The following is a 24,549-nucleotide window of genomic DNA, read 5'->3' as shown; positions in this document are numbered from 1 at the left end:
GTGCCTGCATCCCATAGTTGATGTTCACTCTGGGACTTGAACCCAACACCTTCCGCTTCGAAAGCCATCGCGTTATTCACTTAGCTACTGAGTCCGGATAGCCACCTGCTTCTGCAGCATGAAAAGTGCGTCCTGGATCACACTGCTAGCCACTATCCAACTTTGCTTGTAAAGCTTGTGATTTAAGGCAATGTCAAGGCAGTCCGCACAGGATGCACATATACCAACAAGAGACTGATCAATTGCAGTCCTAAATAACAATCGGAGGATACAAGTAAACAACACCAAGTGAATTTAAACTTCATCCTATTGCACAAACAAGTAACTAAAAGGACTCAGTAGCTAAGTGGATAGTGCGATGGTGTTTGAAGCGAACGGTACCTGGTTCATGTCCCGGAATGAATAAAATAATGTTACATATACTACTTATAAAGAAACACTATGACTCTTACTGAAATTATTATAACAATAATAAATTTGGCTCAATAAGCTGACTATCTCATCTAATACAGGTTACAATCTTAATTAACTGTAATAATAATAATAATGTGTGACTGGAAAAAATAAACTAGGCTGTCATCTTTTATTAAAACAATCAAATCCAAGAATCTTTTCGATAATAAAAGAAAAAAAAGCGAGAAAAATAAACAAAATGAATAAATGACATTGATGAACATCGTTGTTAAGATTGAGACTATCAATATATATTTATGTATTTCTTTTTTTTTTTTCAATGAAATGAACAACTTACCAAAGAACAAAGCAGTTGATGTATATATAAATATATATATATGAAATCTGTAGACATCTAAAATCGGCAATAATGTGTTGTGCAACATACATGTATGTGATGTCATTATTGTAAAGTAATCAAGAGGCTTACATTAGTTGAATGGATGAAATAAGTCGAAGTTAGATAGGATTAATCAAAGTATACAAAGAGATAAGTTAAAGTAAAGAAGAAAAGAAACAACTGAAAAGAACTGTACATTAAACGATAACATTATGTCATTATTATTAGACTAAACTTACGGCGCATGATATTGATAGACTGACAACAATAATTACGTGACATACGTGCGAGTATATTATTCTGATTTTTCAGTTATAAATATTTCCTGTTTCTATGTTCTATTTCTCTCTCTCTCTTTCTCACCTCTAATCAGATGCTTTGATCTGGGATACATTGTTCATTTCATATATATAGTATTAGTTAATAACTCTTATCACAAATAAGACATTTTTTGTGAATTATATTTATCGAAGACCAGACAGTTTCAGGCTTCAGTCACAAAAAAATATTTTACCGAAATCCACTGAAGTTGTGAGCATTTGACAAGTATTCTCTCAAAGTTACGATAAGAATATGTGATCTCTGAAGTGAAGTAACTTAGGAATAAGTTGGTTTTAATATTTAACTACACACATTCTTACTATCATACTTTACAACAATGAATGTAACTTCGTCCAGGTGATCAGAACAGATTCATTAAAAATTAATGTACTACTAACAACAATTACTTGTTATCAGTATGAGGTTAAGGAGATTATTAAGTTTTTAATTGAGATCATGAATCGATTGATGTTAGACCACCATTGAAAACCTGGAAGCACTGGACGACCGCTTCGTCCCATTGTGGGACTCCTCAACAGTGCGCATCCACGATCCCGCTCACAGCATTCGAACCCAAGACCTTCTAAAATCATGGACCTGGATAACAGGGAGTCAACTCTAATAGTAAACATCGGTTTTTACACAGTTACAAGCATGCTTTGTTGACGCGTACTAACTATCACGTAATCTAAGTTAAATAAAGTTCCCCCATTGAATACCTTCAACCGATGAACACCAACTTGGTCAGATTGTTAAAATTGTCCTGGAGAGTGTTCGCAGTTGAGCTGTGCTGAGTAGTTTTAGTAAAATGGCTTCCCAATACTCTTTAGTTTCTAATATTACTCTAACTTATATCAATCAAGGGACAAATACAACCTACCTAAAACTGTCATCAGCTTCATAGTATGCTAATGCCACACTAAATATTAAGTAACGAATATATATAAGCTTTATTCAATATTATATTTTTGGTACAATATAGAATTCCCAGCACAAAGTATCTCAGCGAATTTCTGTCCCTTATTTCTTGATCAATATTGACGATAAATATTGAGTGATCGCCAGTTAGATGTTAGCAATTCAGAAGTCAGCATCCGAATAATAATCATTCTTTTCAATGCATATTGCCAGGCATCACAATGTATCCGTTTGTACATTTTTGTACAGAGAACAGTTGTAAACATTTCACAAACACAACTGAATAGGTTATGCAAACAATTGACATAATAATATATTAAAACAAGCAAGGAAACAGATAACTTGTTAAAATATCTAGATGGCAAGAATAGGTAGCCCAGATATTCAAACAGGCCGCCTTGTAGATAACGATATATATCCAAGTAGGGCTAGTTTGTATCTTTTCGTTTCTACGGTCATTTAAAAGATCCTCCTAGTCTTTTATATTATTCACGTATTCCATACCTTTATGTCTGTTGTTGCTATGGTTATCAGAAGGAGTCAACTATATAGCTTTCAGAGAGTTTCAATGGCGATATAATTTTTCTGTATGAAGACTCTTCTACCCCCCCGCACGACAAAGTTTAGTTAATTCTCTCTGGTTAACGATTCTGTAGTGTTAGTTATCTGTTTTTTTTTAATGAGTTGGTGCTACTCAGTCCACGGTCGACTCTTTCCTCTTACTCATTCTTAGGACTGGCAATAGCTCCGGAATGATTCCAGGCGGAGATGTATATATATGTTTATATATATGTAATGTCGTATGATTAGTGTAAATCTAAATTCCTTTCATAATATGTGATAAATGTAAACATTCATCATACATGTTGTTTACACTACTTTTATGATTATTATTACTATTATTCTGTCAATTACATACTTTTATTCATCTCTATACATGTTTATAAATTTTATATATCGTTAATGATCACATATATAAACATCTTTCTACATCTAACTAACTCCATATTCAACATGAACTATGTTGATAAGTTTATTCCCCTAATTCATTCAATCAACTTATATATTTATAGAAAATACTTATTTAAAACTATATAGAATTCCATATGATTCCATGCTCCGTTTTATTATCCTTCTATAAATGTACAGTTTTTCATTATCCAAGTGGTACGAAGATTTTTTAAAATGCAGATATTTATTTATATATCACATAAACAGATTAGATTTTCTATGTTATACATATATATCTGTATATACGTGTGTGGTTTACCTGTTTCTTTTCACTGTAATACACTAGTCCTTCTTCTTCTCGTTCTTCTCCCTCTCCTCTTCCTTCTTCTTCTTCTTCTCATTCTGTTTCTTTTTTACTGTTTTTCTAAACTAAATTACTGTTAATTCATTTATATTTATTATTCTATTCTCTTCTATTATCTACATTTTGTCGGTAATGTTTCTTTTTATCTCTCAGTAGAAAAGAGAGTACAAGCGCATGGGTGCAAGCGAGAGAGAGAGAGTGAGTGAGTGAACGTGCTATTGAGTGACAAGTGAACAACACAATAGAAAAATGATTGAAAAAACAACAGTAAACACACATCTGGAGAGGATTAAATTGAAGAATTTCTCCCTTTTTTTATTTCTTGGCCTCTATTATTCCCAAATGACTTGATTGACAGCATCTATAGTATATATATATATATATAGCTAAAAATATGTTATATACACATGTATAATCTCGATGAAATAGATAATAGAGTTAGTGAATAATACTGGAATTCCAAAAGGTTTAGTTTCATTTGGATTTGAAAAAGTAACTGATAGTTAACTAGATATTCCTAATATTCACAAGTTAGTTAAGAATATCAACAAGTTAATAATCTAAACACTTAAGAATAATCATAAAAACATCATACTCACTGAATAGATAAGTGACTATTTGGACTCAATAGGTCGGATATTTGAAACGAAAGGCTCTGAGTTCGAGTCCCGGATGGAGATTTATTCATATGATAAGTACTAAATAAGACAAAACGCAAGCTCTGGTTTTTACTACCAGCCATAACTCAATCTTAGTAAAAATTTGAGTGAAGCTGCTGATATCGCGTTTAACACGTAAGCTTCATAAGGAATTCTATTCTTGTGCCCTGATCTGTAGTCCTCAAACAACGTATTTAATTACTATCCATGTATTCCAGAAATCAATTAACAAGATGTTTGTTTAATACCAAGTTTTCATCAAGACTTAATGCGAATCAAAGTTAGAGAGCATGAGACATTTGTTTGTCTATAGTTTGAAACTCTTCTTAACAATGTACACTTAAGAACCTAAAAACTATTGATCAAAATAACAGCTTTCAAATGTCACTAATAATCAACTCGTCAGCTTTAGACCAGTAAACCTATATTGAATTATTTACATTTCCAATATCATTAACCTACATTCAGTATTATTAAACGATTATCCAGTATGTAGATAAGATTTACTGTAGTCATGAATATTTCTTAAAGCTTCAAAGACTACTGTTTCACCTTGAAGCCAGTTGCAAACGACTGAGTATACGCTGAGATGTTATCAGAATGACGAGGTATTTGTAATAGAAAACTACTCATTTTCAAATTAGTTAACATTAAACAGAATGATAGAAACTGAAAAAAATAATGACCATGGGACACTTGTTGCATTCACAATTAAGCAACTTCACATATTCCATATCCTAACAAGAACGTTTATTTTTTTCTGAAGACCATTTTATTAGTAGGCACTTGTTAACAAATTTCGCATAATTTGTTGATGCAATTGATGCTTCCAGAAACAACTAATTCCATATCATGTACTGTCTGTGTACAGTCTGTGATGCTACCACTGAGCTATTCGAACTAGAACTGACCATATGTACGACTTAAATTTTTATGTTGATCAATCACTGAATACTGAATAAAATGTCACATTTATCAAGTCCTTTTAAGGCTAATCGAATTATATCAATGAAATTACATTAGGATCACTCGCCCAACTGATTCAACATAACTTGTACCAAGCTTATTTATTGATCGATTTAAAGTTCAACACAAACTCGAATAATCTTATCCATTATAGGCTAATAACTTGTAACAATCTTCACTTGGATACAAGCTAGTAAGTGATAATTCACTAGACCATTTTTAAGAAAAACCCATTTTTAGTATCAGAAGGAGTTTTGTGGATATTATAGTAATTTCATTAGTTGAAATCATGAGCCAATTGAAGCTAGATCACAATGGTAAACCTGAGATCAGTGGATGGCCGTTTCGTCCTGTTGTAGGACTCCTCAGCAGTGCGCATCCACGACCTCGCCCCCTGCAAGACTCGAACCCAGGACCTATCAGTCTTGCGCGCAAACGCTTAACCTTTAGAACACTGAGCTGGTCGACATCCAACGGTGTTAATGTCTAACGTCAACCAACTCACGAAACTGAGAGACATATCCACCATTGTCTTCAGTGAGTTACTATCTCACAACAGACCTGGTTGAACTCTACCGTTCACTGCTTCTCATTAGAACTCCAGGAAATACCTCATGAAGCCAGTCACTAGTGAGCATATGTTGATTAGTATCAGAAGGGGTTCTGTGGATATTATAGTAATTTTTAATAGTTGAAATCATGGGTCAATTAAAGCTAGACCACCATGGAAAACCTGGATGCACTGTACGACTGTTTCATTTTTATTGTATTAGTTACTGAGTGAAAAACTCATTTCATACTGTTTTTTTTCTTAAAACAATTATGTTGACGGTGATCAACTGATAAAGAAGAAAAAACAGCTGAAAAATATCAAAATTTTGCAGGGCTAAATGAAATTTATCCATTAGTTAAATGTTTAATGGTTTACCATTAAATTCCCAGCCAAATATCTTTTTTTGGTATATTCTATCAATATATAATTATTCTGTTACCAAGTCATAAATATAGACTTTTTTTATACCATAAATCAATTTGTCATTGAAAAGTAATCAGAGGTAAATAAGTTTTTGTTGTTGTTTATGTGTGTGCATATTTTAGGGTTCAAGATTGGTTTATTTATTATCTTCCATTTAGAAACTTCAATTAATCTGTTATACATCTTAATCCCCATTCAAAATATTATGAACAAATTATTATTTTGCGGATCAAAGTTTCAGTCTGAAATTCATTACAAAACTAATCAACAGTTGATTATAAGATCGATGCGCACTGTTGAGCAGTTTCACAATAGGACGAAATGGTCATTCAGTGATTTCAGGTTTTTCATGGTGGTCTAGCCTCAATTAACTCATGATTTCAACTATTAAAATTATAAGATTATAGTTGATTAGTGTAGTGGTTTTATACAATTATCAGTTGGAGAACAATTCAATGTTAAATGATTAAAATTTCCTTTAAATTTAAACAGTTACCCAAGACTTAGTGTGATTTTAATATCTTCTATATAAAAATTCGAATATCCTAGTTCTAATTATAATTGTGCAGTTGAAAGCTAAACCTGAACAGGTAGACATTGATACTGAAGTTAGTCAGACTGTCATAAATAACGTATAACCTGACACCGACTCTAAACCGTGTTATCCAATATCTATAACCACTGGAAAAGATAACTAAGTGGATGTAAACCCGATAGCTCTTACCCATTTGCATAGGTTAGTTTAACAGTTAGTGATGTTATGGATTGATGCCACGTGTTCGTTTACCCCTCATTTAATTCTTCTGTAACCTATTCCTACACCAATAAACATCGCCCAACCAATTCAGTCGACTAAGTCAGTCAGTCAGTTGCAACGTTGAATCTGGTATGTATGTACACCAGATCAAGTTGTTATATCCCATTAGCACAGAGAGACAAAATTATCAGATCAAATCCCAGAGAAGTAGAGGTAATCACAATACTATTGGTAATAGAAAAGACCAGGCATCCAAGATATGATTCAAGAAAATACAGACTAGCGAAAAAAAGTACGAGAGATTCAGAAGCTTAAAATTTAGAGGAAGACAACAATTAATAATCCTGCTCTACTGAGACTAATTCTGAGACAAGTCATTCAAAGTTACGATAATCACACGAACCTCAACCAGGTAGTCTACACCTGAGTACATGGGTCATTTCGATAGTAATAACTTCATGAACTGATCCCAAATTCTGGTTTCACTGGCCTTAGCTTTCTTCTAGCCAAACCCTACACCAGCCAACATCGCCCATAAATGTAGGCGATGGTTAGGCATACGTAATACGTGTCCCAAACACCTAAGTTGATGAAGATTTACTACCTTTTCAATTAATTTGGGATCCTTATCCAGCGACCTTCCCTAAAATTGCTTACTCAGTGGTCCCAAAACACACGAGCAATGTGTTCGAAGACACCTATTGTCGAATACTAGTAGCCTGTAAATGTCCTCTATTCTTAATGACCATGATACACATCCATAAAGTAGAACGAAGAGAACTTCTGTGCAGTAAACTCGCCATTTGGTTGGCAGACGGATATCTCGCCTAAGCCACAAATGATGCAACTTGGCAAAAGCCAACTGAGTCTTCCGAATCCATGACGAGATTTTGTCAGACACCAGACCATCAATAGTGATGGCGCTCCCAAGACAAGTGAAGCGATCGATGCGCTCAACTACTTTACTCACTATCACTAAATCGGCAGACGACGCAACCCAATCCAGAATTAACATTTTGCATTTGGAGGGAGAGAACTATATCCCAAATATGCTTGCATTGTTGCCTAAGTTGGTCAAAAGACCCTGCATATTGTCAGAGTCTTCAACAAACAGAACTACATCATATCTGTACTCTAAGTCGACAAGTGAATCTCCAGGAAGGTCAAGCCATAAAAAGACAGACGACGAAGGTTTTATCTTTAATAGCATGTCTATGACAAAGTTAGGTAAAAATGGGAAAAGTATAAAACCCTGACGAACACCACTTGAAGTAACCAATTCCGATGACAGTTCTTCATAAGTTTTGAGTCAACTAGTAGTATTCGAGTAGATGTCGATGTACTTATTTGGAATGCCTTTTAACGACAGACACTGCCACTGTAATCCACGATCAACGGAGTCAAAAGCCATCTTAATGTCATGGAATACAACTGTAGTCGGACGTTGAAAAGTGTGTCTCTGTTCCAGAAATTGCCAGAGGGTGAATATTTGGTCTATACATCCAAGTGCAGCTCTGAAACCAATCTGACTTCCTTAGGTTCACTCTTCACGTCGAAGTATTACTGAGGCTAATACTTGAGACACTATATTGGTTAAATGGATTCGTTTGTGATTGTCACAAGAGAACTTTTATCCTTTCTTATTAACTAGGATGATCACCAATCGAGACCCGTCAGATGAGATTAGGTCCAGTTCCCAGATTCTAGCTAAGATCTCAGTCAACCTAACTTCTAAAACTGGGCCATCATCCTTAAAATCTCAAGGGTTAGTTCATCGGGCCTTGATGCTCTCCCTCACTTTAGAATGCCTATAGTCATTTCAACCCCACCAAGAGTTGGAGGATTTATACCAATTCTTCATTCAGATTGCTTGAAGATAGTGAGCAAATGAGGTGAGGTGTTGGACTATTCCCTAAAATGTTCAGTCAGTCGATCCAATATCCTGGATTAAGAGTGAATAATAATCCCAACCAAGATTCACTACTGTATCAGTAAATTTACCATTCTTATTACTATGATTCTAACATCAAAGTTATTCACTCAGTATTCCTAATATACCCCAGAAACATTTCAAAGATACCCATGATTTACTACAAATAATCTACAAACGTTGTCTTCTTTTACAGACCATATTTCTCAGATACGACATAGGACAGAACAAACTGCTATCCATTGTAAATTCACTTAATATTGCGATTTTAAACTTCACCCCATTGCACAAGCAAGTGGCTATCAGCATTCAGTAGCTAAGTAGATAGTGTGATGGCGTTTCAAGTGAACGGTATTGGGTTCGAGTCCCATAGTGAACATCAACTCCGAGATTCAGGTACATCCAGTTGACGAGTCCCAAATAGGACGAAACGCTCATCCTTGATTCCACTGCTAACCACTATCCATCTTTGCTTATAATGCTATCCATTATATTCGTTCATTTTGATTGTCAGACGAACATCTTGTCGTACACTACAGAAAAGAATGAAATCAAGACAAAGAATAGGTCAAAACATTTTTTTGTCAATGAATACTCATATTTGTTGATCTATTTTATTTATTTACCATAAAGAAAAGGGAACAAAAACACATAATAATAATAATTATTATGAGTTTGGGGTAAATGACGTTGTTGCCTGTCTGTCTGTCCATCAGTTGTTTTTTTTTATTTTTTCCACTAGTTCTACTTGATTAGTAAAGTGAAGAATATATAATATTAATTTAAAAGTCATATATATAACGTATGCACTTCACCAAAATACTCAAAGACACTATCCAATAGATCTATGTAGATATTGTACATATGAAACATTCCTTGTTCAATCATGATCATCATCATCATGTTGTTATTTTCTAACATTCTTATTGTTCACAAATGATCATTAATAAACAAACGAATATAATTGAACGATAAATAAAGATAAATAATACATGTAGAGAGATTCAATGATTATTATTGATCATAGAACATTGTACAAGAAAAGATTGAACAAAATGGGACAGAAGGATTGTCATGAGCATGCTCTTACACATACACACATCACCACCACTAATAATAACTTGTTTGTTTATAAGATGTTTTGTGTAGCCTATTTGTGCAAGTTTAGATTCCTAGACTACTCACATATTAATTGCCAACATATATTACATAATGACTACCATTTGATAACTGTAAATGTACCCTGTAAGACCGAATACATATATATACTTGAAGTTTTGTTATGAATATACACTTAGAAAAAGAAGAGAGAATACTGTATTAAATACACAATCAAATAAATGCATGTCTACCATTTGAGAAATAAATGATTAAAAAAAATAAAACAATGCGATTTAAAAGATAAAATAATAACAATTTAAATTATCACAATGATTGAGGGGGTAGGTCGGAGAGGGGACTGAGGCGGAGGTTGACAAAACTTACATAGACTTCATCTATTGGTAGAACACCAGTAACAATGAAACATATATCTGTTTATATATATATATATATATATAGTGAAGACGACGGTGATGACAATAACAACTATAAGAACGAAATTATAAAGGAAAGAAATTAAGATTTCCTTAAGAAATCGATGTGGAAGATCATATTGTTCACTTGCATAAGTAAATATATTACATAAACAAAGTGTGATTGTGATTTAGAAACATTTTCATGATATGATACTACTCATATTAACTTGTGATTTGAAATTGAATTAAACTATAATTTTCAGTTTCACTATTGTCATTATTATTATTAAAATTAATAACATTATTATTCATGGTGGCGTTAGTTATATGATTATCTAAACTATCTGTATTCATTTTGTTATTTAATCCAAATACTTGACTCGATGATGCTCCAACACACGGATCACCACGTGCAGGTAAACGTGGAGGTCGACTATTAGATGGTGGTAAAGGTGGTGGAATTGACGAGGCCGATGCGTCTTCACTCATTGAGTCAATAATCATATTTGGACTAATTTTTGCATGACTATAATAACCCGGTGTAGTAGAATTTGAATGCTCAAAATCACGTACAACAAAACTTGTATCTAATTGACTTAAATGACCTTTAGTTAATACAGATGGTATATTAGTAGAATTTTTATCAGGATTAGTAGTAGTATTAGTATGACTAGTACTACTACAACAACCAATTATTGGAAATCGATGATCAAATTGTCCATTTATTCCTAATTGTTGTGAATGATAACTGTCTGGTGTTTTTGTATGTTGATAAATTGCATATGGATGTAGTGTATAAGTGGTACCATCAGGTGTACGTGTAAAATTGGATTTTAAAATATGCTTATTACCATTATTGTCATTATTTTTAATCAATTCATTTGAACATAAATAGTTCTGTTTAGTCAATTCGACTATTTTTGAATTTCGCAGTAAATTTTGATTTTCCCACCGTTTTTGTTTCAATGTTCCAATATTATTTGTTACACATAAACAACAATCATAATTTAAATAAGAACAACAACAACCTTTCACAGTCCACATCCATAAACTACATGTGAATCCAGTGACAAGTGACATAAATATACGTAACATAAATAATTCTGGATTTGGACCATATACTTCATTAATATTCCATAAATATGATGCAAAATTCATTAACTCTGGATGATTTCTTGTCCCATAAATGTTATGATATCGATTATTCATTAATTTACGATTATCATTATTATTCATATTATTATTACTATAATTATTGGTATTCGTATTAGTATTATGATCGTTCAAATGTTGTTTATAATCGGGAATAGTTAACCATTTATCACGATATAAATATTCGTATAAATCACAGGCATTCATACAAATTAATGGGATTAAATATAGAAAACAGAATAACCCAATACGAAATTCCATTGGATCACATGATGAAGATGATGACACTGAGGTTGTATAACATAAATGTTGAGGATAATTTTGATGAAAACGTCGAGAAGAATGATTATGGAATTGTGGATGAGACTGATGATCATATGCATGATGATGAGGTTGATGGGTATTATGAGATGTAGGTTGATAATGATGATGACGATGATGGTGATGATGAGATCTATTGACCATAGATCTTGTCAATGTATGATTACTGTCAGTAGGTTGACCATCTATCCCATGATTATAATTTTGTTTTTTATATTGAACAGAATGATGTCGACTTGATTGATTTCCATTAGTATTACAATGTGACCAATAAAAACATTTACGTTTGCGAAAACATGGTAACAAACACAGGAAACCAATTGTAAACGCAACACCTCCTAAAGTGATTAGAACGGTTTGAGGTCCAAGAATAAATGCACCAAGAACATTGGTATTTTGACGACCTACACCACAAACTGGAATTAATTCATCTGCATCAACCTGTAATAAAAGACAGAAGAGGTGAAAGTCAGGTACTTATACTTTATCAATATATCGGATCAAATTTAAAGTCATAGAACAATGAATGAAGTTTAAAAAAGTATTTCCACATTTCTAGTTAGCATCATTTTTAATGACATTAAGAATCTAGTATGATATTACACTGTGTTTTCTATTTATTTAGACACATAAACATTGTTACAAGAAGGCGCCAAATATGCATCCGTCACATTTCGTCATTCGATTTATGTAAGGGCCCAAACCGAAGCAGGCGGTTTTCTTAGGCGGCCACTCTCCGAGCCTTCTACCTAAAGGTCTAATCGACAAGACAGTGGAGAAACTGTAAAAGATGCAGTCTCATAGTAGCCGGTAGCTAAAAATAGGCTCATACTCTCTTTGCTTCCTCAGGATTCTGGAGCCCATGTGCACCATTGGTTTGGAATCAGGGTATTCCAACTTTCCTAGTTAGATCCCCCATATCCACCAACCCGGTTAAAGCATCGGACATTTGCTTTTCGTCCTTTCAGTTTAGTAAAAACGCCCTCGTTTTGAGAAGGCAGTGAGCTGGACCTCATTGACAGTGTCTGTATAGCCGTGGTTATGCGGGGGCATTTCAAGAGGGAGAGTGAATTCTCCGCACCCTTGGCCGTACCAGAACATTAAGTGGTGTAACACTGAGCACTACATACCTTCTACATACTTAGGTTTAATACGATTGTTTCCATTGAGAAATTTAATACAAACCAAGAATAACAAACGTATCAGAATTATATATGAATTAATTTTTAATCTCATGATTTCTCATCAGCTGATTTACAACCTAGAAACAGTATTTAAAAATCAGTCTAAACACTTTATATTACATTAGTGAACATGAAAAGAATGACTGAGATGAATATGAAAAAGCGAATTGTAATAGTTATGTAACAATTCTATACGAGAAATTTCTGAATTACATGGCAATAAAGTTTTATAATAAGGGAATATATATATTACGTAGTTTGATAATGGAAATTAAAGTCACCAGATAAGTAGAAGATTGACAATTGTATCCCTTTCAATGTGTATGTTCAATTCTAATTTTGTTTTTCATTAGTGGCCTTTGTGAAATGTAATAAATTCAAAATTGTTTAATTGTTAATTATTTCGAAAGATTTTAAAATATCAACATGTTAACCACTATCCAACAGATGACAGTCAATTTAATTATTAAAAGCCATGTTGACTGTTTTATTCTTAATCATTATGGTATGTACCTCTATTCTTCTAATGTAAATTCTTTGGTACGTACACCTAAACTACTAAATACAAAAGAAGGTAATATAAAGTGGGCATTTGTACACTTTTGTTTATCTCATAATTATTATTAGAGTGAAGGTTTGTGGAGATTGTAATGATTTTAAAACTTGACTTTATTAGTCGATCTAAGCTAGACCACCAGTGAAAACCTGGAGGCACTGGACGGCTGTTTCGTCCCAGTGTGGGACTCCTTAGCCGTGACTAGTGGAGTCCGACCCGACAGGTATCTACCTCAGACAATAGATGAATGATTGCTCAAGATCATCAGTTGATTGAAGTTATAGACATTAATACCGTTGGATGACGGCTCAATAGTCTAAAGACTAAGCGTTCGCATGCGAGATCGTGGATGCGCATTTCTGAGGAGTTCGGTGTTGAAACGAAACGGCCGTCTAGTGCTTCCAGGTATTCAATGGTGGTCTAGCTTAGACCAACTCATGAATTCAGCTATCTCGTAATTACCAATAGCTTTCTACAAAAGTATAGAATAACTAAAGCAAACGGAATGGAATATACCACGGTCGAGAAAAAGTCAATCTTTTCACGACTTAGCTTGAACAGTAATGATATAAGTAATATAATTAATTCTCGACTAAATACAACATTGTAAAGCATGTAACCAATTAGTAAACAAATCTTATTGTTTTTGATTGAGATCATGAACCGATTGATGTTAGACCACCACAAGTGAAAACCTGGAAGCACTGGACGGCCGTTTCGTCCTATTGTGGGACTCCTCAGCAGTGCTCATCCACGATCTCTCATGTGAACGCTTAATCTTTAGACTAATGAACTTCAATTATTCTTTTCATTATGAATTCTTTAAAACAATTACAGAAATTTCATTAAAGTCATAAACTGATCTAAGTTAAGTCATCATTAAAAGCAACCCAACTCAGTGGTTTATTAATTAACCGTCTGCTTGCAAGACCTAAGGTTCTAGATTTGATTCCTGAGAACAGATTCATGAATATACACTGCTTAGAAGTCTCATATCAGAATGAAACAACCATCCATTGCTTTCATGTTTATAATCATGTTTTCATAAATGATACATTTCCTATTTATACACATGAATACTCATTTATTTATCATTTGAAAATAATCATCTCAAGTGTAAATGTATAATATTAGACACTTTTTCCCCTCAACAACAACAATATAAAAGCCTTACATATTTATCTTATCTCTAATTTTTTGTTCTTGTTTTAATAAACAATTCATTTGACAATAATAATTCATCCATATTTCCGTTCAATGTTCAATATTCTTAATGAAGAAATATTGAAACATTGAAACAAACAAGATTTTGATTTTTAATGACATTCAATAACTTCATCTTTTTATAGTATTCACCATTAGTAATAATAATAATATATGACATGTGTTTCGACCGTGAATAAAATTAGGGAAAACAAAGAAACAAACAGAAAGGGAGCAAGAGAGGGGGAGGCGAGTAAGATAGCCATAGACACAAGGAAATATGTGTTCTATTTTTAACATTTGTTCATTTAAATGTCAATTTCCGTTTCTATATATATTTCTTTTATTTAAAAAAATAATATGGGCAAAAAATAATTTTTACTCATTAGGAAATGATAATAATGATTGGTAATATACATGATTATTTGTATCATTGTGTAAAAAAACTTTATCATTTATGCTTCAATCAACATAAATTCTAAATAGAATTGTTCATTTTTTACTAATATATCCATACATACATATTCACATGCACACATACACACACAACCATATATATATATATATATATATATATATATATAGAGAGAGAGAGAGAGAGAGAGCTAATCCATGTCGGGTAGAGACAGGTATCTACCTCAGTACAATGGAAGACGGTCGCGCAATTTCGTCGATTGGTTGATGTTAAACACTGTCACCATTGGATGCCGACTTAGTGGTTCAGTAGATTAAGCGTTCGCCGAAGGCTCTGGGTTCGAATCCCGCAGGCAGGATCGTGGATGCCCGCTGCTGAGGAGTCCCACAATAAAACGAAACGGTCGTCTAGTGCTTCCAGGTTTCCAAAGGTGGTCTGACATCAATCGGTTCATGATCCCAATCAGTAACATTTAAGATGGAATGTATTCAATCAATTAAATGTTTACAAAATCTATGACTGAATGAATATAATTCATTTATAGTTAACATTCACTATGACATTGATATTAGTTGGAGTATTATAGGAAATTACAGAGTATTAAACAGTTACTTCATCATGATATGAGACACTTTCATTAATTGACATCAATTGAAATGATACTATGAAGAAATTAAATAAATCATTATAAAAATCTTATAAGAATAACTGGTTGTCTATCAGTAATCAATTACAGAGTTGAATTTTATCATCTAAGTTTTAGTGTGATCATTAATTTTGAGAGTAAATTCAAGTTTTCAGCTTTATGTCAGGAATGTTGACAAACTATGGAGGAGAGAGAAACAATTTTACTTCCCTTGATAAATCAATTTATACATACAAACCTCTAGTAAAGTATGAAGATATTTCCAGTATGTACATCACTTATGTTGTTACAAATAAAAAGTGTTTAGAAATGTAACTTAAAAATAACGTGATAGAAATGGAGTATACAAGTAATTTTATGGTACACCCTTTCTCTATATATATATATATTATTCCATTCAGATTTTGCTCTTATTAAATGAATAAACAGATTGATCTTAGCAAAGCTTTTTAGAGTGAACATTAAAACAGTGAAAACCTGGAATCACTGAACAATAGCGCTGAGTAGCCTCATGAAATGATGAAAAAATTGTATAGTGCTTCCTGATTTACAAAAAGTATTTAACCAACATCAGTTTATGATGTAAACTAAGAAAAAACTAACAATCTCCATAGCCCTCTCGCCTCAGTTATATACTTTTTTTGGATCTATGTTTACGACCCTTTTAGTTTGCCTTGCAATTACTACATGACGACTCACTTTGTAAATTTTTATGTGTACATATATCTATATCCAAACATGAAAAACCTTTATTATCGATACCATTTATCGATTGAAATCAATTACATTTTATTATGACATATATACATATGTGCTCGATATTCAATCTCAATGGTACGACACACAACCATACAGATACAATATTTTGTTTGAACCGACCCATTATGATAGTGTGGCAAATTTAAGCTTTGATTTACGAATAGTTTTAAGGTCGTGATTATCTTCAACATCTTCAATAAGTGAGTTGTGTCCAGCACTTCTGGATCTTTTTTCCATTAATTCAGTGGAAAAATGCTCGATATTAAAGTATAATTTCCATTGAAGATTTCATTCCAAAAACTGTTATTGTTATCAGGATGAGCTTTTGTGGATATTACAGTAATTTTAATAGTTGGGATCATGAGTCAATTGAAGCTAGAACATCATGGAAAACCTATTGTGAGACTCCTCAGAAGTGACCAATGGAGTCCAACCGAGTCTGTTGTGAGATAGTAACGCACTGAAAACAATGGTGGATGGTGGATTATTTAAAGTTACACATTGACACTGCTGGATGCCGACTCAGCGGCTTATATGTTAAGCGCCTGTGCGCGAGAACGATAGGTCCTGAGTTCGAACTTTACGAGGCGGGATCGTGGATGCGCAATGCTAAGGAGTCCTGCAGTAGGACGAGACGTCTGTTCAGTGCTTCCATGTTTTCTCTGGTGGTCTAGTTTCAATTGACTCATAGTTTAAATAAATATTGTATTTGTGCTTCTTATACGGCTACACTATCATGTTCATAGTATACAGTTACAAGTAAGCAAATAGGTTTGAAATAGATACATGATGAAAAATTATATTCCAATATTTGCAGTATTCACCTAATAAATTAACAAAAAAATGAACGAAAATCCTAGACTTGGCTGGCACACCTATTAAACATTGAGAATGTTACGGATCAATTCAGCTGAGAGACAATAAAAAATAAAGGTTTACTATAACGTATTCTTATATCTAAATAGATACAAATTCAAGAATATATATATACATATTATATTGTTGCATAATTTAGTACAAAACAAAAATTACTCAATATGACAATACACATCATATAATTGGTTTTAAAAGATAGTGAGTATTCCGATCAAACTTGAAACATTTCAGTGAACAAAGTATACACTTACACACAAATTACATGCACACATAATATGGATTATATAACTCATGACTTCTTACTTAGTAATAACTAAGGTTAATGATTCTCAAATGATCAATCAGAAGACTAGATGGTTATTTATAGGTGTATGTAACATTTCTGAAATTTATATTTGTGTATATATGTATTGATTTCATTACAATTTTAGTAAACTCGGAGTACTTTTTAAAAAAAAAGACTAAGGTCTTCCATGATGTCTTCTTTTGAATGTCTTATCTATATTGACATTAATTACTTGAATAGTAATTTGAAAGATTGGAAATGAAACATAATTTCCATTAATCATTCATCTTAGGAACTCTTTTCTCGTGTAAAATTTAATTCATTCAATGTGTTTTGTTGTAAATTTAAGTGATAAGGCACAATTAATAATTAATCTGTGTATTTCTCAGATAATAAACTACTCAATACTCATATTATGAACGTTTCATCAACACACCTCTTATACAAAAAGTATATCGATTGTCATTTTGACACTGACCATGAAGAAACTGACTAGTACTGTATCCACTAAACTATCCATAAATATTTCAAATTAAAAGGATGTTATCGTTAGATGTAAACTCAATATTTACAAATGTGTCATTAATAGAAACTGCATAATTTATTAGCGACTATAGTGATACAAATGAAGTATGTGATATCTTGAAACCACTGAATATTCTTGCTGTTAATCTGAACCCACAGTTCGAAAGTTGAGTAGGCGGATAGAATAATATTGGGTTCTCTATTAAAAGAAATCAGAAGTGGATAGGACATACATTGAGGATAGCACCCAACTGTGTCATAAGACCAGCCCTCACTTGCAATCCTCAAGGCCAAAGGGAAAGAAGAATACCAAAGAACATATTACGTCGAGAAATAGAGCCAGACATGAGAAAAATGAACAAAAATTGGACAGAACTGGAAATGAAGGCCCAGAAGAGAGTGGGTCGGACAACGCTGGTCGGTGACCTATGCTCCGTTGGGAGTAACAGGCGTAAGTAAGTAAGTATTAAACTTGACAATTAGACTATTCCTTCATACCCAGTGTCTAAATTATCAAACTAAGAATAACAATTAATAAATTATTTCTGTATAGAATATGTAGTGATAATCTATTCATAATATATGAATAACAGTCCACCACAGAAGATAGCCTCTAGTTGTATAACAGTTTTATTTTATCTAATTAATTACGATCCAAATTTTATTTTAAAAATATATTAGAAGCGAGGCTCTATACTACTTTTTATAATTAATGAGTAGTATTATTCCACAATCTGTTAGTACCAAAAAACCTAATCATTCATGATTTAAACTATGATCTAGACAATCTTCATTAATCATGTGATTTTTTAACATTACTTGACCAGTATTGATGGTTAACTTCAAATGTATTTCTCCTCCCCCCCCGCACTCCATTCAGCACATAGAGTTGTTTTAATAGCAAACAAACTATTCTATATGTTTGAAACTTCTTAATCAGATGGACAGTAATTAGATAATGATAAAAGTTCTAGAAGATTGTTTTACTTGATCTACAAGAAGATTCATAGCATTGTGACCATGGAACACTAGTCATGGTGGTCATGGATTATCTGGTGACATTATAAATGAAAAATCTAGTTATCAGTATAAATAATATTGAAAACAGTTGAATTAAGTTGAAATTTATGTTACAGAATAGGTAAAAATGGATAAATGTTTGATATATAATGCACTTTAAAATTAAAACTGATGCTTATTTCGGTTGCTAACCATGTTACTTTATGAAAAACTATAAAAAACTTACACCATAAAAAACAGCTACCATGTTTGTCTTCTTAGAATTTCTCTAAATTCTTCGAAATATACGGAACATTCAGAATAGTTTAATGCCCTTTCTTAACAGTAAAATAATGAAAACTATTCAGTTTTTTTTGCTAGATATGTTCAATATAACTCAAAAATACTCCACTGGTCAATTTCAAAATATATCTTGTATCATTATAGTGTAGTGAACGAACACTCAGTTGGTGAAGACCTATTTACTGTACAATGCAAAAATACAGAGTCCCTTCTTAAAATATGAAAAATATACACTAAATACTTCATTTGAGCATATTCCATCAATTGTCCTTTACATCTTTCATGATTCTTCCAATTCTCAATTCCTTTATGTTTCCCTCTCTGTTTTCTTCAGTTCAATCTTCTCAACCCTCTTTTGACAGACATTCCATTTCTGATTGATGTTACATACTACTTATGTCTGTCAACATAAGTAGCGTACACCACAATAGTATATTAGAAAAGCCACTTTTCTCATCATATATATGTAATATTAATAGGTTAGCGTGGAAATCAAATACTGAAGTTCATACATCGATAATGTAAAATAACCTACACTGTCCTTAATTAACTAATTATGGTTGATTAAAGCAATAAAATTAGGAAAAATAACTGAACAAAATACACTAAACATTCATTATAAGTGGAATTCATTTCGAGAGTTACAAATTCATCAATTTATTGATTAATCGTCCACTGTTTTCTATAGTCAATCAATTGATACCGTCGGATTATTATTATTATTATTAGTGGCTTTATTCAATATTCTATTTTTGGAACAATATTGAATTTTCAGCACAAAGTATTTATAACAATTTTCCTTTTCTTATTTCTTGATTGATCCTAACGATAAAATATTGAATGGTCCCCAGTTAGATGTTAGCAGTTTAGTAATCGACATCTGAATACTGCCAACAACCACGATGTCTGTGATTGGGTTCTTATGTAACTTGTACAGTGAAATGTCGTAAACTTTTCATAAACGCGCCTGAATAGGTTATGAGACTAATAGGGCATAATCATATGTTAAAACAAACAAGAAAACAGATAACTTGTTGAGATATCTAGATGGCAGGAACAGGTAGCTCACATATTCCAGCAGGCCGCCATACAACCTAACCATCACCATGCTAACATTACATTAATTCGTTGAGTTTTGAACAATACAATCACCTCCATGAAAACAAACACTAGAATTAGTTATTGATCAATAAATCAATTAGTTTTCTATTGGAAACAATAATAATTAGTCAAAATTTTAATAATGTAATAATAGTATCAATCTTCAGTTGATAATGTTAAGTTGTGTTTTCATATTCATGATTGAAATTCGGTGAATTTTCCCCCGTCATTCACTCACTAATTGATCTTTATTTTTATTTGTTAAGAAGACAGTTATCCCATGTTTATGGGCTCGCCATAAGACCTTAAAGATACTGGGTATGATTTCTGTCAAGGTTATCAATGAGTATTAAAGAGGAATCTAATGCTAGGATGAAGCATTTGTTTTATAATCTCTGAATGGTATTTTAACTAATCTGTATGGATGATGATATTCCACTTATTATTCTAAATATTTATTGATATAAAGAATCCCTTTTTTAAGAATTCGATTTAAAATTCCTATTAGTGATTAAATTTATTTAGTTGTACGTAACTATGAAAGGAAGTCAAAGAAATACTCAATTCAATTCATTACTATTCGACAAGTATTATCGAGTTTTATAATTTATCCAAATCCCTTTTGATTTATAATACAGTTAGAATTGGTAAACAAGATTTGTTTACTTATAGTTTAAGTCCTCAACTGATCTTAGCTAGACTACCATTAAAAAAATTGGTGTCATTGGATGACCATTTCCTCTCAGGATGAAACTACTCAGTAGCGCGCATCTACTATCCATCTGTTTGGATTCAAACCCAAGAGCTTCAATTAGTTAAGAAGTTCATTCAAGAAACCCCGTTGTATAATGTAAATAATTTTCGTTGGTCAATTGGTTTTCTTTCTTATCAAATTGGTTTTCATTCGAACTTTGCATTTTTACATGGAGGAGAGATTTTAATTTAGACAATCGTCAGACGTCTGAGAGTTCTGAATAGTTTTTTTCATCCTTATATAGGACTCCTCAATGGTGGTTTATATCCACAACCCCACTGTGGATCGAATCTCGAATCTTAAAGATTCATACTGAGTTTTAAACCTACAGATCACTGAGTTGGCATTCAATTCTAGTGACGAAACAAAACAAATGGACAACAATTTCCAGTTGAACAACTATTGGAGACCTAGAAATATATGCATATCTTAGTTTAAGTATTGAAGATGGTCATGCGTTATCATGAATGAATTGAAGCTAGATATGCATACCACTGATTCCCGGCTCTGTGAGCTAGATACTAAGTGTTCACGAGAGACCAAGTGTCCTTGATTCAACCGCCAGTAATAAGGTTGTGGATGCGCACCGTTGAGGGGTTCCATACTAGGACAAAACAAATATCCGGCAATTCCAGGTCTTCAATGACTCTCTAGCTAAGATCAGCTTATGATTTTAACTATAAAAGTAAAATTGATATGTCATACAATACTTGGGAATTTTGCTCAGGCTCAGTTCTATGGTTTCGTGTATGGCCTAATATCTACTATATAGATTAATTTAAATAACCTTTGTTCATGTTTACTTTAGTGTTTTACAGATAAACGTGTGTCATTTTACTAAAGAAAAAAGAGGATTGAGATTTACTAATCGGTCAGTCTATCCTTTAACAAGTGTCTATTTTTTTTTCGAAGGTGAGTAAGAACTATGTTATCAGTTTAGTTTACTTGAGTACTTTTCAATGGATGATACTGTATATTACGTAAATCCTGATCAACACGTAATCATAACTATATTCTTTCTTTCTTGCTCTGTTGCACGCACATACACATATACACATGAATAAACACGTACATTTAAATATTTCATGATGTCGGAAATAATCGTTTCATCTACTTTAATATTTTTTTAATATATCATCACGTTTAATTTACTGATTATTTACAGATAACCAACACTTCATTCTTATGACTTTTTTCCCAAAGGGAATGTATTACTCATCTTGTAATCAGTAATATATACATATATATATATAACAGTATTATTTCTATATCTACATAATTAAACTTAAGGATTCGTTAAATACGTGCTATTTCATGTAATAATCAATCTCTCTCACATACACACACATGTTCTAAATTGAAAATATATGAACTTTTTACTCAGTTTGTAAACACCTTTCTAAGATTTATGTTTTTTTTTAAAGTTTGTGCGTTTTCTTTTAGTATTCTCGTCTTTAATTATTGTTACCAGTTACTTATAACTTGTCAGTAATGAAACAAAATGAATAACTAACATGCAATTTGTACATACATATACACTATACATACATACATACATACATGACACATGATGAGATTGTCATTAGTCTAGTTGAAATACCCACATTTGAACATACATAGATACAGATATACATAGATGCACTATATATGTATACAAACAAAGTTGAATGTTGCATAATTTAATCAAGAAATAGAAGAACAGTGATATAATAATTTAATCTATCCATATTAATGATAGTAATAGTAATAATAATAATAATAATAATTTAACCTTTTTTATACCTTTCTTACATAATGTATGTATTTTCCTGTCACTAATATATCAGTTTATATTATTTGTATATGTATTTGTTGAATCGTTGAATGTTGTATTTATCAATGTCTAAATGACAATTTATTACATTAGTTAATAGAGATATATATACATGTCTTGAAGAAAAATCTGTCAGTTAATAAGAAATCAGTATTCTTTCCCTACTGTATATATGTATACATATATTGAATAGGAATTAGATGGATTAGGATAGAATTATTGTTGCATTTATGATATTTCACTGCAAAAAAAAATTCATCATAACAATTACCTTGTTTATTGTTTAGAATGAAATTAGCCAAGTGTCAACCATTTAACATTGAAGAAAATATAGTGGATCTATTGTCAATTTAGTCAAATTAGTGATTATATTGTAACTTTTAATGGTATTAAATATGACATTGATTACTAGGACTTAATGATTAATCAATAATCAGAATTAGGTGTTCAAAAGGAGACGGTTACTAAACTTTCTTTGCCGTGGTGATAAATACTCTTTCGCTGCATCTTCAAAAAAGTTTTTTTTTCTTTAAACTCCTCCTTGGATTTATTACATCATTGAGTTTTATTTCAACTATTTTATTTTATCAACTGAGTTCTACTCACTATATTCCCATCAATATTTATTCATTAAGTAATCACTTGTTTCTAGACGTTTGAGCTGTTGTCACAATCAGTGTTGTAGAATGTTTTTTCATATAAGGTATTGTAGGGCCAGTGAAATTTCAGTGAGCCCCAGCGAAATCATCCGGCAGTTGGGTCATTGAATATCAAATAAATCATTGATCCTAGTCAAGGTCAAAGACAACCAACGCGCATCAGTTAATCGTACGCCATGGACTGGCCCATGCGCTGGTGGCCTTACCTTCGCTTGTATCTACTTTAAATAATAGATTTCTGTAATAACGTCTTCTGTGTTCTGCAGTCTTCAAAACATCTATAATACCTTGATAAGTCAATGGGGTAGTCCACGTAAGGGCTGACCACGAGGTGTGACTTCGACGTTAGCTGGTTCGTCACACCATTCCCGTCTAACTCGAGTAGGCCTTCGATCATTCGACATAGATCATCTACGTTGGTGATCTACAGTATATATTTACAATATTTAGTCTACTAATTTTATTTACACCCTTGCTATACTATACGAACATGTCTTCAATATAACTTCCAACCAAACTCTTACATGTAAGTAATTTAAACCCATTATATAATTACGATTTTAAATATCACAGGTTGTAATTTAACTGATGAGAACCTGAGAAATAAAATGAATTCATGCTATTCTGCTAGAATCTTTGTTCTTGGTCTTTTCAAAATGTTAAATGAAACTATGTGTATGGTAATTCAGTTCTATAGGAGGTCAATCGCTGACTGAATAGCTGAGTGACAATATATCTGACTGTTATACAAGAAGATAAATTTCAAAAAGCATGAAATCTAAGTCGAACAGGGTTTCCTGTCGACTATCTCCAGTCACCTAACATTCTCGTTATGCTTCTATATA

At 32.3% G+C, this 24,549-nt stretch overlaps 1 protein-coding gene across 1 annotated transcript in view; it reads right to left on the bottom strand.

The window, feature by feature from the left end:
• Window positions 1-9,202: 9,202 nt before the first annotated feature.
• Window positions 9,203-24,549, bottom strand: part of MS3_00008473 (uncharacterized protein) — a 39,279-nt gene continuing 23,932 nt past the window's right edge. Inside the window, exon 2 of the mRNA XM_051216812.1 lies at window positions 9,203-12,066. Within this exon, the coding sequence (XP_051065427.1) occupies window positions 10,375-12,066 (1,692 nt within the window). The 3' untranslated portion in view covers window positions 9,203-10,374. The remainder of the gene's footprint in view (window positions 12,067-24,549) is intronic.

This window comes from Schistosoma haematobium, chromosome 6 (genome assembly GCF_000699445.3).
Source record: "Schistosoma haematobium chromosome 6, whole genome shotgun sequence".
Lineage (NCBI taxonomy): Eukaryota > Metazoa > Platyhelminthes > Trematoda > Strigeidida > Schistosomatidae > Schistosoma > Schistosoma haematobium.
Note: the sequence above shows the minus strand (reverse complement) of the source record. Positions and strands in the feature narration are given on the sequence as shown.